This window comes from Mustela putorius, unplaced genomic scaffold, assembly GCF_011764305.1.
Source record: "Mustela putorius furo isolate JIRA1106 unplaced genomic scaffold, ASM1176430v1.1 tig00000275_pilon_pilon_pilon, whole genome shotgun sequence".
NCBI lineage: Eukaryota > Metazoa > Chordata > Mammalia > Carnivora > Mustelidae > Mustela > Mustela putorius.
The window spans coordinates 33,798,860-33,814,323 of record NW_025421341.1 but is presented as its reverse complement, the minus strand read 5'-3'; the positions used below and the strand labels follow the sequence as shown (position 1 = coordinate 33,814,323).

Sequence of the window (15,464 nt, the reverse complement as noted above, 5' to 3'; positions counted from 1 at the left end):
AGGTAACTAATGAAAAACTGACTAAAAAAAATAAGGTTCATCAAGATATAGCTTGACAGAAGTTGAGAGAATTGAAATTGAAAAGTAAAAAGAATTTTTAATTACAGAGAAAACAGACAGATATGAAAGGCAGATGAAAGAGATCCAACTTTAGCATAACTGGTATTCCTGAAGGAAGGAACTAGATACATGGAATAGAAAACATTTCAAAGATACTAAGACAACTTTCCCGAAACAAAAGAAATTTTATACTCTAAGAAAGGGCATATATGCCATGTCTCAGGAAATTTAATACAGAAAAACACCACTGAAACACAGTCTAGTGACATTACTGGATTTTGTAGATGAAGGATTTCTAAATGCAAGAATGAATGAACAGAATGCAGTTTTCATAAACCTTTTCCGGAAAACTACTAGATGAAGAACTATGGCCTCCCAGAGATGGAGAAATTTCTCCAAAAAAGACACCTAGTGCTGAGTCCTGAATCCACCTCTGTGGGGAAAGGAAGGTTTGAAGGAAGGATGACAAAAGTAGGCAGGTGAAGATGGACCTAATATTAATTGTCTAAACAAGTCATATCAGTCATTTAATGGACCTTTACTGAAATTTAATGAAAAAAAAACCCTTTTGTTTTATTGGTGCTTTTTGTTCTGGCACAAGTTTTCACTAGGCTATATTCTGAATCGGAAGAATCTTGTTTTGTTTACTAAAATTACAATATGGCTCATAAAATTATATTTTGGTTATGACTTCCAAATGTCACCAATGTCTCCAAGTTTCTATTAGTAGTAATTAACATTTATTTTACTAAGTTCCAGAGAACATTTCCCAAGTACCTTATTTAAATAAATTTATTATAGATTTTCATTGGAGATACAATTGAGCACAGCCTGCAGGAGACAAAAATCTAACAGGTCAGCATGCTGAAAGAGCTTAGTCATTTGGGGCTTTAGATGTCCCAGAAAGACTCTCATGCTGTCTATTTACTCATAAATTCTGCCATTACCCTAAAAATCAGAATATCCTGGGATCTAAACAAAAACAAAACCTACCAGGGAACGGACTCATACATTGTCTATCTTACAGAAGGGTTTGCTTTCATTAAAAAAAATTTTTTTTATTATGTTATGTTAGTCACCATACAGTCCATCATTGGTTTTTGTTGTGGTGTTCCATGATTCGCTGTTTGCGTATAATACCCAGAGCTCCATGCAATAGGTGACCTCCTTAATACCCATTACCAGGTTAACCCATCCCCTACCCCCCCCAAAACCTCAGTTGCTTTCATTTTTTAAATTTTGGTGTAAGTTTTACTTAAGATGAATACTGAAAGTAATTTTCTCTTTCATATCTTATAGTTCAAATATTATAGCTTTCTAAGTTTCTGTCTTCTCATCATTATCATAAAAGATGGCTGCTTCCTTTTGGGCAGCTATGACTCAATGTTGCATCAAAATGTCTGGCTGATTCTCTTAAATACTACACATCAGGCTACTCCGCATTAAAATATGTCTTTCAAAAATAACTTTGAAGTTCACAGCAAGAGATCTTAAGGAGACATGACAACAGCTAAATGTATAGGTATCCTGGAACAGAAAAAGGACATTCAGTTTTTAAAAATCAAGGATTTCTGAAAAAAAGTATGGACCTCAGTTAATAATTTTAAAAATTCATTAAATGTTAAAGTTAATAATATTAGGGCGCCTGGGTGGCTCAGTTGGTTAAGCAACTGCTTTCGGCTCAGGTCACGGTCCTAGAGTCCCAGGATCGAGTCCCGCATCGGGCTCCCAGCTCCATGGGGAGTCTGCTTCTCCCTCTGACCTTCTCGCCTCTCATGCTCTCTCTCACTGTCTCTCTCTCAAATAAATAAATAAAATCTTAAAAAAAAAAAAGTTAATAACATTAAAGTTCATTAACTGTAACAAATGTACCATACTAATATATTAATAATAGGGGGGAAACTAGGTCTGGGGTATATAAGAAATCTCTGTATCATCTTAACAATTTTTCTATGAATCTGAAAATGTTCTAAAAATAAAGTGAATTATGGAGGGCACATATTGCATGGAGCACTGGGAGTGGTGCATAAATAATGAATGCTGGAACACTGAAAAGAAATAAAATAAAATAAGATGGAAAAAAATGAATCAAAGGAGTAAAAGAAATAATCTAGATTTCACTAAAAGGTAAATGATAAACTGAATCATAGCATTTTTGTTCATTTGTTTATTATACACTTCAGAAAAATAATTGGAAAATGTAGCATCATAAAAATACTGACATAAAACAAAAACATTAAATGTTCAAAAGTATAATATAATTTAACTATGTAAAAACATTTATGAAAAGTTTGAAGGGGAACAGCTAAAAACAGTGTTCGTTATTTTAGAAAGGATGATGAGTGACTTTTTCCCCATTTTCTAAACTTCCTATAATATTGTAACATTTTAAAATTACAAATACATAGAAACATTTATTATAATCCAATAAAAACCTGTGATGCCCAGTACTGGTTGCCCGCCCAACATTAATCCCCTCCTTCCTCCTTTCTAACAGACACCTAAACTTTTTCATATGGGGGTCTCATTTCATTTTCAACTCCAGAGGTAGATCTTCATTATTCTATTAAAATCAGGGTATGGTTCCCCTGGAGACTGTGATCAATATCACGGTTGGTGGATAGGCTTTTCCCCTTCCTTGCTGGATGTGATCAAGAAAGCATGTAGTTTGACCGTACTGGCTGCCACGTTCACTACCATAGAGATTCTACTACTTCAGATCACTGAAGATAGCCAAGGCCAACATCCTTAAGTCACTGAGTCCCGGAACCTGCAAAACCTCTGGATTTCCACCTATGTAAAATATTATGTTCCCTTATTTAAATTTAAATCACTTTGGGTCAGGGTTTTCTATCACCTGGTGTCAAAAGCATCCTAACTAATATAAAATACTTAAAAATATCTTCTGTGAGAAACAAGATTCTTTTTCCCATCCTTCACTCTGCAATAAAAAATGTAACACTCTTATTACCGAAAATAAAATCTCAGCACTGCTCACATCATATATCTTGCAAGTATCCACTACACATTGACAAGGTACTATTGGTTCCAGAGCTTAAAAATACTGTAAGTATCTCCTTCCTTAAGCAATATATTTCTATCTGAAAGGCACTCCCCTTTATGGCTTCCATATTGAAGTAGGCCCATAAAACATGTACCACGTTCAAAGTCATCCTGTCCTCCAGAGTAGATCTCTCTCCTCGGTGCTATCACTGTCCTTTGGTTTTATGTCCTTTCTGGCCCATGCTACTTTCTAGCTGTGTCATATTGCTTTAGGTACATCTCCTCTTCTCTATCAACAGATGAAGAGGATCACCCTAAAGAAAAGAAACATTATTTCCGTATCTTACACTGACACTTGTTCATCTTAGGTGCCCAAAACATGATGGTGTAGTGAATAAATGAACTAATGCTTTGGGGCCTGGAAAAAGGGCATACAATTCCTCCTTGAAACTCCAAAGGAAAATTAAGAAAATCGAAGACAGTAAAAACAAACAAGTAAAACCCAAAGACATGTATTTAGGTATCCAGATCCTTTGAAAACTAGTTGCCACATTAGCAAAATTACTAATATTAGCATTTCAAAAATACCAGAAAAAAAAAAGGCCTGCTACTATCACTTTCATTCAAAATTGAACTTTCATCACTTATCAGTGGAGAAAATATCTTCTCTTCAATTGTGAGTTGCCAGTTTAGGAAGACAAGAAAAAGAAATAAAAGTTATAGGGATTAGAATGGAAGAAATAATTTTTTGTTACTTACCAATGATGTGGTTTTCCACATGGAAAATCTAAAGAAAACTCTGTCCAAAGTATTAAAATTAATAAGGGCATTTAGCAAGATGGCTGGATACAGGATTAATATACAAAAGTTCATTGTAATTCTACATGCTAGTGTCAAAAAGCTAGAAAATACAACTTAAAATGCCTGTTCTTCATAAGTTAACATTAGTAACATAAAAAAACAAGTCATAAACTGCAGAGAGGATATTTTCCCTACCAGTAACTGCTAAAAAGATTACTTCCTAGAATACTTTTTTAACTCCAAAAAATCAAGTAACAGCCCAATAAAAAAATGAATGTTAAAATGAGGGGGTGAAAGTTTAAGCAGAAACAGAATAACTGGGTAACCTAAAAAAACTTCCTCCAAATCTAGTAATTATAAGGGGAAAACAGTTAAGTTAGGAATTCTGGCAGGTACTTCCTCAGCCAAGTGATCAAGGTTAACATCACCAGTAATACAAAGTGACATCATATACTTCCTGATATGACGCACATTGCCTCTGTGGTATCCTTCCCAGTAATGCCTAATCTGAATCTAATCATGAGAGAATGTTAGACAAAACCAAGTTGAGAAACATTTTCAAAATCACTGACCAGCACTCCTCGAAAGTTCCAAGGTCATGAAAGACAAGGCTGGCAAATTGTCACAAACTGGAACAACTACAATGTGACAACTAACTGAAATGTAGGACTCCAGATCAGTTTCTCAAATAAAAAGAGGGTATTAGTGGAAAAACTTGTAAGATCTGAATAAGTTCTATACTTTTACTTAATAGTATCATATCAAGGTTAATCTCTTGGTTTTCATAAATATTCTATGGTAATGTAAGATGTTAACATAAGGAGCGGCCGGCTAAAGGTATATAGGAAGTCTCTGTATCATTTAGCAATTTCTGAAAATTTACCTAAACAAAAACTTGACTGTGAAATAAAATGTAAAATTTATAAAAACATTTTCTAGAAAACATAATGACCATAAATATATGAAAAGATGCTCAATCTCATTAGTAATTGGGAAAATATAAATTATGGTCACAGATACTATTTTACACCCACTTGAATGGCAAAAATGGAAGAGTCTAACTATACCCAGTGTTGCTAAGAATGTGAAGCTACAGAAGCTCTCACATACTACCAGTAGGACTAAAAATAGGCACAGCCAGCCACTGTGCAAAGTGGTTTGGCTATAAAGTTGTAAAGCCTGGGACGCCTGGGTGGCTCAGTGGGTTAAGCCTCTGTCTTCGGCTCAGGTCATGATCTCAGGGTCCTGGGATCGAGTCCTGCTTTGGGCTCTCTACTCAGCAGGGAGCCTGCTCTTCTCTCTCTCTCTCTCTCTTTCTGTCTCTGCCTGCCTCTCCGTCTACTTATGACCTCTCTATCTCTGTTAAATAAATAAATAAAATCTTTAAAAACAATAAAGCTGTAAAGCTTCACATGCACATATGTGTGACGCATTGATATTTCCCTTAAGTAGAGTCTAGAGAAACTTTAGTTAGTAAGCTCTGGAATGTTCATAGGAGCATTATTTCTAATAGCAAAACCTTGGTTCAACCCAAATATCCATCTAGATAAATAAATTGTGGTATATTTCAGGAGATGGAAATATTATGAATTAAAATGAATGAAAAATATAAATAATAAAATATATATTTTAGAAGCAATTTTAAATGAAAAAAACAAGTCACAGAAGAATATATGTAGCATGGTATTCTTTGTAAGGTTGAAAACAAGCAAAACTAATACTTTTAGGGATAATAAATACAGATAAAGTATAAAGAAAAACATGTTTTGATTAGCATGTTTGAGAAAGTGGTTACCTCCTGGGGAAAAACTAGCGGTCAGGCTAGAGAGGAACACAGGGCGCTTTAACAATTTTGCAATCTAATTCTTAATCTAGGTGGTGAGTTCGTGGGTTGGTTTTATTATCAATATTCAAAAATTACATAAGTGTTACACTTTTATCTGGGAAATGTATTTTGCAATGAATGTTAGCAAATATTTAAAAAACAGTGTTTTAGACAAATATACATCAAACCCTTAATAGTGATTGTTTCTGGGGTGAAATTCTAGAAGTTTTTTTACTTTCAGTGGTACCTGTTTTAAAGAATTTTAATAGTAAATATATAATATGATTCCAAAAAAGTTAATTTTTTTTCTAATTTTGATAATACAATAAATAGTTTTGAGATAGAGAGCATTCCTCGTTAGAGAATTTGTAAGGATTACCACCTCAATATTTCTCACTCACCAGAGTTCCTCCACAAACACCATTCCCATTCACAATAAATGACATTACAACTGGGTCCTACTGTAGAATCAATGGGAACAGTGATGAAACAACATTCTTAACTTCTTATAGTTAATAGGTAGGGGTTGTGTGTATAAGCACACAAACATACATATGTATGTATGTTTGTGTGCTTATAAATATTTTATATGAATATGCATTAGGTCCAAGTAATATACAAGTGAAAAACTTATTGAAGGAAGCATCCAGCTACAGATACAAGAAATGATTATAAGAAAGTCCCTCAAGTTGGCCTCTTTGCCTTAAGAAAACAGAACACTTAACAGTCAACATTAGTGTTCTCAACCATCCATTCTCCTGTTTCCACCACATATTCTTACAGTTTTAGCCTTAAAATGAGGCCATCCACAGGAGGACAGACATACATTCTTGTAGTGATTAGCACTCAAATAAATGCTCTCATGCATACTGGTCCATGCTGGAAACTGCACGTGAACAGCTGCAGTGGTATCAGACCCTGCAGAAGCTGCATGGGGAGGGCAATCCATCACCAACTGCTCCTGAGGCCCAGAAGTTGTGTTAACATCACACAGCAAAGAATAAGTGTGGCAAATACAACATGCCTTTGGCTGCATATGTTATATATTATTTTCCATAATGAGGAGGACAGAACATGTTATTTTCCTTCTTTCTGCCTCATTATCATAACCTAGCAGGAAGCAGCAAGGAAGGAATGGGGATGTCAGGGAAAGTGGGCAGATCAGTGCAAACAGCAGCATGTGGAAAAGAAAAAAGGCTCAAAGATACTGCATGATTTTAGGGAAGGCCCTGAAGACAGATCCAATGTCAATGTGAAGGGAGCAAAAAAGGAGGACGAAAGCCTTTAAGGAGTATAAGAGAAGGCTGATGGTAGCTCGGGTCTCTCATACTTTGAGATAGCATTTTCAAGAAGATGCACGAGAATTTGTGGATGAAGCTGACAGCCAGGGAGGAAGTGTTCATGACTGCCCACAGCACAAGGTTAAACAACAGTTTGGTAACCGAAGCCTGGCTCAGGACCATTCTCCTCCATCCCTCTGATTTTTGCTCTGCTGTGACCAGAATGCTCTCAATGTTGAAGATGGAGCTTTTCCCAAAGCTGATCCTTAGAGGCCACCAGGTGGAGCCCAACAGTCACAAAAAAAGAGCCCCCTCCTCAGCCTGATTTGCTGTTTGTCCATCAGCCAGTGAAAGCCATACCCTTTAAAAAGGACTTATAAAGGGACACCTGGGTGGCTCAGTTGGTTAAGCAGCTGCCTTTGGCTCAGGTCATGATCCCAGCGTCCTGGGATTGAGTTCCACATCCTACTCCTTGCTCAGCAGGGAGCCTGCTTCTCCCTCTGCATCTGTCTGCCATTCTGTCTGCCTGGGCTCGCTCTCTCCTCCCCCCTCTCTCTGATAAATAAATAAAATCTTTTTTTTTAAAAAAAAAAGGACTTATAAAGTCTAAGTTTCTTACAACTCAGCCTCTTCTACAGGAAAGTCTTCAGATAAGGGACAGACCCTTATAAGATGGAATATTCCTTTTGCAATGAGGGAAAGAGTGGAGAGAGCTATTTTTCAATTTGCTAATCTTATAGGCTATGCCTCAGTAAAACTCATTTTCTCCTGTCAGTTTTTTCTACCAACCTAGTTACTATCTCATTTTCCTACTAAATACTACTTAATATAATTTAATGACCACCTCCCCAATTCATAACTACCTCATAAGAAATTCAGCATCTATCAAAACTGAATGGCATGGTAAAAGCACAGTATTTGCTTTGATCAGTCAGTAAATTTTTCTAATGGTCCGATAACTGGCATCTGACAGGTCAAAGCTAGGAGATGAAGATACCAGAACAGACAACACTCCCCACCCCCACACCGACCAACCACTTCCTCCTCCACCACAAGCCTCATCAATCAGAACTTCCCTTCTCTTCATCTCAGCCAGTCACTCTCTCCAGTGGAAGCTGTTCTCCTTTTCTCTCATTAAAATGAGCAGCACTGTGACCCCTTGTCTATTCCTCATTTCAACAGTCTCCCACTGAGCCTAGACAATCCCATGTTCAACTCAAAATTTCTCAATCCTGCTAGACTTGCACTGGCCTATTTATTTTTCCTCCTCCCCATCCCTTAAAGCTACCAAAGTTTGCTAGAGTAAATACTATGTCTATCTGCTCCAGATCAATTCACATTATGTAACTTCAGTTAGTCTAAAGTGTTGCCAAGACACACTATCACGTTCCCTACAGTAGCTCCTATAAAGCTTTCCCATTTTCTTCGGGAATTATCCTACAATATTCAAGAAGAAACCATGACAAATCTAGGAGAAAGTGACTATGATCTTTCTATGCTCATGACATCCTGGAAGCGGAAGGCTGTGACTGTACACTGTACTTCAGGATGGCAGATTTCACAAAGGTCTCAGAAAATATAGGCATGAATTCCACTGTAAGAGTTTCTAAAGGGAAACATGATTTAAGAGGGTTGGGAAGCTCTGAAAACCATAAATCTGATTACATAATTACAAGTCATTCCAGCGAGGAAGTCAATGTGGCTTTTTAAGTATCCCGAACAAGAGCTTTTTACTAAACAGAAGTACTAAATATGTTGTATGTCTAACAAACAGTAGTGATCCCTAAAAGCCAGCAAGGGTTCATTAAGAACAGATTACCTTTAGGTTTCTGCTGGCATTACAGGACTAAGAGTCACACAAATGTGGCAGATAGGATGTACAGAGGTAACAAGGCTGAACTGAGATCTCTCATGACAGTGCTAAGAACAAGATGAAAACTAACTTTCTAACAACCAAAGGTCTCTGGGACTGTAATAGTCTTTGTTCTCCCCTTAGTGGGAGGCACCAAAGTGCCACTAAGGCTGCCAGAGAAGCAAGGTTTCCGTGGAAAGGGACACCAAGATGGATGGCCTCCTTAAGGCCATCTAACCAGGCAGCCAACGTTCACTGAGTATCCATGTCCTATAGAACTCATGGCCAAGTAGATGACTTGTACAAGCAATTACAAGGCAAACAGGCCAGAGCTACAATAATGGTAGTATTACAAACTATGGGAGCACCCAGGAGGGAGGACTCAGGGAAGATTTTTCAAGTGGACAAGGGAGTTAAGTTTAAAAGTTGAGTATTTTACAAAATAAACAGCAGGGAGAAGAGAAACCCAAGGCTGGGAAAGCAAGCATAGTGTGCAAATGTCTGGAGCTATGAACACACACAGTCAGCTTGGGAAATGGCAAACGATGAGGCATAAGAGAAGGGAAAGGTAGGAGCTGAGGCCACTCGCAGTGCATCAGGATGAAACGCCATTGTGTCTCCCCAGCACTCAAGTCAGAGGCCTGCAAGTTCACCCGAGGTTCTGTCCTTCTCATTCATGCCCCATTTCTAATTGGTCATCATCTCTGGGAGAATTCACCTTCCTCATCCTCCCTGAATCTTTTCATCCCTTTTGCTTCCTTCACTGCAATTCATTTACTTCGGATTCTCCCCATCTCCTCTGTGCTAATACAATAGCCCGTTATGACTGTTTGCTTTCAGTCCCGTCCCCTCCTGTTCACTGCAGACTCTCCGTCCAAGTGATCTTTCAGCAAAGAGGCTTCCATTCTCCCAGAAACAATCCTGGATTTCTCCCTTCACTCATGCCCTCTGGACTTACAGAAAACTACTTTATTCCTATGGAAGAACTTACAACATTCTGCTTCATACTACAGCTACAGTAAAGAGACGGGCCATTCAATCTGTCTGCTTTATCCATGCTCATTCCCAGAGACTCAAGTCCCACGGTCCCTGCTGACCAGGCAGTGGGCCGTGCAACCTTGGACCACTGCTTCTGGTTAAAATTACTGATCAGGGCAAATAACTGTCTCAGGCTAGACCAGTAAGATTTTCTACCCTAGAATTTCTGTATCATTACCTAGGCTTCAGTGTGTGACCTGCAGGGGACTGGCAGCGCCATTTTGTGGCCATGTACACTTTTGAGCAGGTAAGCGGCTATGGTGCAGAGCGACATAGTCACAGAGCTCATGTGCAGAAAGTGGGACAGAAAAGATACCAGGTGGTGGCTGGACTTGTCAGGATCGTCAAGAGAGAGGCTGTGATTCTTCTGCCACCTTGTTGGTTCTGAGATCCTCATGAGGCCTACCTCCACTTCCTTTCCTGGGTTTTAAGAAAACCACCAGTTTCTTATATTAATTTCTACTTTTATTTAAATTAGCTCAAGTAGGACTCCATTTCTTGGAGTCAAATTAATCCTCTGACATTTACGTACAAGTCCTTCTGCATGAGGCTATAATTTCTTTGAATAGAGAAACCACACCATGTTTACCTATTTCTCACAATACAGCAGAGGGACTTACACATAGTTGATCAAGGCCTGTCTCATGAACTGAATTTAACTACAGAAGAAGTAAATGACCTTGGGTTTGAATCATTAGGAGCAATGACAAAGACAGATGAAGGTCAAAACTTTTTAAGAACAGAGTGGAGGGGCAGGGAAGAAACTCAGAAGGAAGCCACTTCAGCTAATCTCAGCTTTCGGGCAGAGTTTCTGGGCAAGCGGACCACAAACGCTCACAGCTCACACCCACAGCAAGCACCACCTTCGTGCTCCTGGTCCAGACCTGGCAAAGATGAGAGAGCAGGCCCAGGCAATCCTAGCCCAGGGTGTTCTGACTGGGAAACAGTAACCTCAGTGCCCAAAGATCAGTAACCGATAGCCAGAACAAAATGGCAAGGCGACCCCCACCAGGCTCAACAGTGGCAGCCCAGACCCCTCAGAAGAGGGACACCATCTGACAACCTCATCAGGAGAGCCTGCCACATTTTCTTTCTTCTTCAGATAAATTTTCCCTTCTTCACTAAGATCTTAAAAGGCATTATTTCCATAAATGACAACTTTTATTGTCTTTATACAAAGAAGGCAGAGCAAAACTTCGTAGTGTTTTCCATCCAAGTATGAGAACTTCAAATATTTTTATTTTGAGAAGAACATGACTAATATATGGCCATTATTTTAGAATGTTCTTTTTTGCAACTATCCTTGCTGCTCAAAGACCTGAGTCCTTTTTCAACTGTTGTAATTTACCCACAAGGAAAAGAGTTCTTGATGAAGTAATGGCACAGCTGTGAGAAAGGAACCTGTAAGACCATTCCAGCAATAAGAGAAACTCACATCCTGAAGATTTCTTGACTACACCCTTACAACTTGACGACTAAGGAAGCAGTCCAATCAACTATACACAATGGGATAAGGCAGATAAAAGACAAGGCTGGATTTCCTACTCTGACGTGAAAGTCTTCCATTTTTGCTGCCAAGCAGAGTGTGGCAAGCACAATCAACAGGGGCCAGGTGGCACAGCTGTTATCAGGCCTTTGGAGCTGATGGTGAGAAACTGGCAAGCCTCAGAAGACTATTTAGGACTCAAGGGGTTGACGTCACCTTTGGATAACGGGTTAGGTTTAAAAATGATGATACTGCAATCACTCCACTTGAGAGCAAAAAAAGAAAGCAGACTTGCTCCTGAGCGGCTCTGAGATCATATAAATCACACCAATCTTCACATCACTGAGAAACTGGCACAAGACAGTGTTTCTTAAACGGCACAAGGTATAACCCACAGATCTAGTTTGACTTATTTTGCCAGGCATGAGAGACTAGGTACCGAACAAATCTGATAAAAGCAGTGCATGGTGGCCATCCTTCTAGTGTGGGTTCCCAGAACCACCATTCCCACAACGGCCCATCCTGTACATGTCAGACAACCAGCAAGCAAGTCACCGAACTGGTTCAGAAATGTCAGAACAAACTTCTCTAGCTTGTACACCTTTGTTTTCATTTTGTGTGATGCATGAACCAGACACTATCCATCTTAAAGGGCTAAAAATACAGCTAAAACTTACTACTGCTTTTCTTTCAAAATGAATACAATTATAAGAAGAAAACAGATACAGCTTTTGATCAAACAGCTGGGGCCAGCAGTTTCTTCAGAGCGAAATGAAGCGGTTTATCCATGATGCTCTGTGACCACATCATCTATATTTAAGTTCAACTGGTTTCTGGCACCTTCTATAAAAACATGGTACCCTTTCCCACTTACAGTCAGGCAACTTAATTTTTAACACCATAAGTAAAACCTAGGAAGGATAGATACGAACAAAGTGCATCATTAAGATATACTTTCATATTTACATTTTGGCAAAATAATAAATTACATATGATTGGCAGATAGTTGTTGCTGATGTATTATTATCTCAATGTTTGTGGAAAATTTCAAAATAAAAATGTTATACACCATACAATCACAGGGGTCCCTGAAGGTCTCCAAACATTTTTTGAACTGGTTGACTTTCACCTGCAAGACCTGGTCCCAGCCTTGAAGCTGCGGGAGGGGAAGCTTACCACCCATGGTGGCTGGAATTTTCCCAGCCACAAAGAAAAGATTCAACTTGAGATGAGAGGCTTTTTCTAAAGGGACTGACAAAGCCCCTGAAAGCAGAAAGGAAAGGAGACAGGGCAGAGGGGACTGGGGCTAATCGGAGGGTAGTCACGGGGAAGGCAAAGAGCCCTAAGACCAGCCTTCCTCTGTGCTCACCAACAGGGCAAGGACTGCGCTGTAACAGCAGTAGGTAGCTCTGAGGAAAGAATTATCTTCTAGTAATTTCCAGAACCTGAAGAGAGGGCCCAGCAGGATCCTCTAATGGATCCTGGAGTACCCAGAATGCTGAGGAGGTACTTGCCCTTTGTTAATGAGAAGCCCTGGCCAATGGTCCCAGGACCTGGAAGGCACCGGTCAGGTTGTTTTGCAAGAACAGCCCTTGACTAAGACAGCTGGGACCGCATGACCGCACTGGAATTGGTCACACCAGCTCCATAGTGACCAGCCCAGAACCGCATGTCCTGGCCCCAGTGTTCCCAAGATACAAAGCGGACACCCATCCTGACACTGGAGAACACATGCAGGACCTGAAAGCAGACATTGTTGTTCCCCCGCTGGATGTGAAACAGGCATAGCAGAGAATTTATCCCGGGCAGTCTGGCCGGCATCATTCAGACACAAATCTCAATCTTGCCACTATTTAGCAGCTCTGGCCACAAATCCTCCTCCTCAGGTCCAAGACCTGCTTTTTGCGACACCAGCTGAAGGAAGACACAAACTGGTCTGCAAGGGGGCCCCAGGCACCACTGACCTGTTCACCTCCACCACCCCCACACCGTGCTCCCTCATATTTATATTTTAAAGCACAGAGACTGGGGTCCCCTGGAATGCCTGGAATTTTGCATATTTTAACACTGGCATCTGAACGGAAGAGTCTGATTGTTCGATACAATAAATCCCTCACAGTTCACAGGTACAAACAAGGTTCATGACATAATGGGAAACAAGTAGAGACTCACAATGTGCTTATGTTTTATGTCCCAAATCAAAAACAAAAAGAGGTGATTGCCTGGCAATTCAAGGAGCCTACAGTTACCAAAGTGATAGCTAAGAACAATTTCTGAAAAACCAGGACCCAAATATGCCAAGTACCTATGTTTTAATAAAGAAATAATAATTAGAATATACAAAAGCGTTTACCAAAAGGCCACCTAAACTGAGCTCTGTGTGCACTCTGTGGTTTTTCTTGCCAGAGATCACCTACCCCAGGGCAAAATTGCTGTCCTCCTTCCAGTCCACGATGCGGCAGATGAACAGTGTGTTGGCATAATCTTGAGGCCGGGTCACAAAGTCCTGGGGACAGTCCTTGAGAGGCACATAAATTCTAGGCACTCGGTGGTCCGAGGGAGAAAACAGGGCGTATTTCCTAAACAGTTCACTGTTCTTATCAGCCAAGAGTTTGAGAAAGCCAGTTGCTGCCCGGGAATGTTTTTTCTCCAAGATGTAAACCACCTGAAAACACCAAAGATATAGTCAAATGTTGCTTATCTACAGGGCTGGATAACAGTTGGGAGAAGTCAGCAAGATATTATTTGGTGAATGAGGTAGGCCCAGCAGTTTCTCTAGGTCCAAACGAAGGGCCTCTCAGTGATGCTCTGTGACTGAGTAATGCACATATTTTTAAAAATATTTCATTTACTTATTTGACAGAGAGAACATAAGCAGGGGGAGCAACAGCAAGAGGGGGAGAAGCAGAAGGGGCAGAGAGCCTGATGCGGGCTCGATGTGAGGCTTGATCCCAGCATGCTGGGATGATAACCTGAGCCAAAGGCAGATGCTCACCAACTAACGCCACCCACGTGGCCCCCTAAGTGATGCATATTTAAGCTGCAACAACTTAAGTATCTAGCAAGCATATTTATCCAAGGCAAACCATGCAATACATGGACATATTACATGAAAGTGCTTTTATTTTTTATTTTTAAAAGGTTTTATTTATTTATTTGACAGAGAGATCACAAGTAGGCAGAGAGGCAGGCAGAGAAGGGGGTGGGAAGCAGGCTCCCTGCTGAGCAGAGAGCCCGATGCAGGGCTTGATCCCAGGACCCTGAGATCATGATCTGAGCTGAAGGCAGAGGCTTAACCCACTGAGCCACCCAGGCACCCATGAAACGGCTTTTATAACAAAGACCTGTGTCTTAAGGACGTATGTAAGACTCCAGCAGGAAGTACGGTTCCAAGTATTTGCCCTGCATTACATTTTTCTCACATGAAGAGTTGCTTTTTAAAAAACAATGTTATTAAATATAAATAAGGAATTGGTCTTTATTATGCCCTTAAAAGCTGGAACCTGGGGTGCCTGCGTGACTAGGGTGGGGCTCTAACTCTTGATTCCAGCTCAGGTCATGATCGCAGGGTTGTGAGATTGAGCCCCGTATCCGGCATCACACTGGGCGTGGAGCCTGCCTAACATTCTCTCTTTCCCTCCTCCCCACCCTCTACCCCTCAACCCCTGCCACCACTGCTCACCCTTTTTACCTCCTCTTAAAAAAAATATATATATATATATATATTTTATATATATATATATATATATATATATATATAAAATAAAATAAATAAAAATAAAAAACAAAAAGGCTGGAAACCTTTTCACCTTCCTTCTTTCCAACATTAAAACCCATTCTCTCATTTTACCAGGCCAAGACCCAGACCACCACAGCACTACAAGGACATACTATTTCCACCAAGAGAGACACATTCTCGAAGAAAGTGAATCCCCTCAACCACCCTGGGAAGTTCTTCTCCCTGAACTATTCCCCTTTCCCACTGCAGACAGTCTGCACTCTGACCCTCTCACCGAAATTACTTGCCAGCATTCCACTCTGACCACTGAGCAAAGGTCCAGACTGCTGGTGAGCTGGCTGCCACTCTTGTTCATGTCTCTGACTCCATGTGGGGCCTCA

At 40.1% G+C, this 15,464-nt stretch overlaps 1 protein-coding gene across 6 annotated transcripts in view; it reads right to left on the bottom strand.

Moving 5' to 3' along the window:
• DIS3L2 (DIS3 like 3'-5' exoribonuclease 2) overlaps positions 1 to 15,464 on the bottom strand; it is a 366,495-nt gene that overhangs the window by 177,352 nt on the left and 173,679 nt on the right. For all 6 annotated transcript variants that reach the window (XM_045078897.1, XM_004773468.3, XM_045078901.1 and 3 more), the window contains one exon: positions 13,763 to 14,010. In XM_045078897.1, coding sequence (XP_044934832.1) covers positions 13,763 to 14,010 — 248 coding nt within the window. The remainder of the gene's footprint in view (positions 1 to 13,762; positions 14,011 to 15,464) is intronic.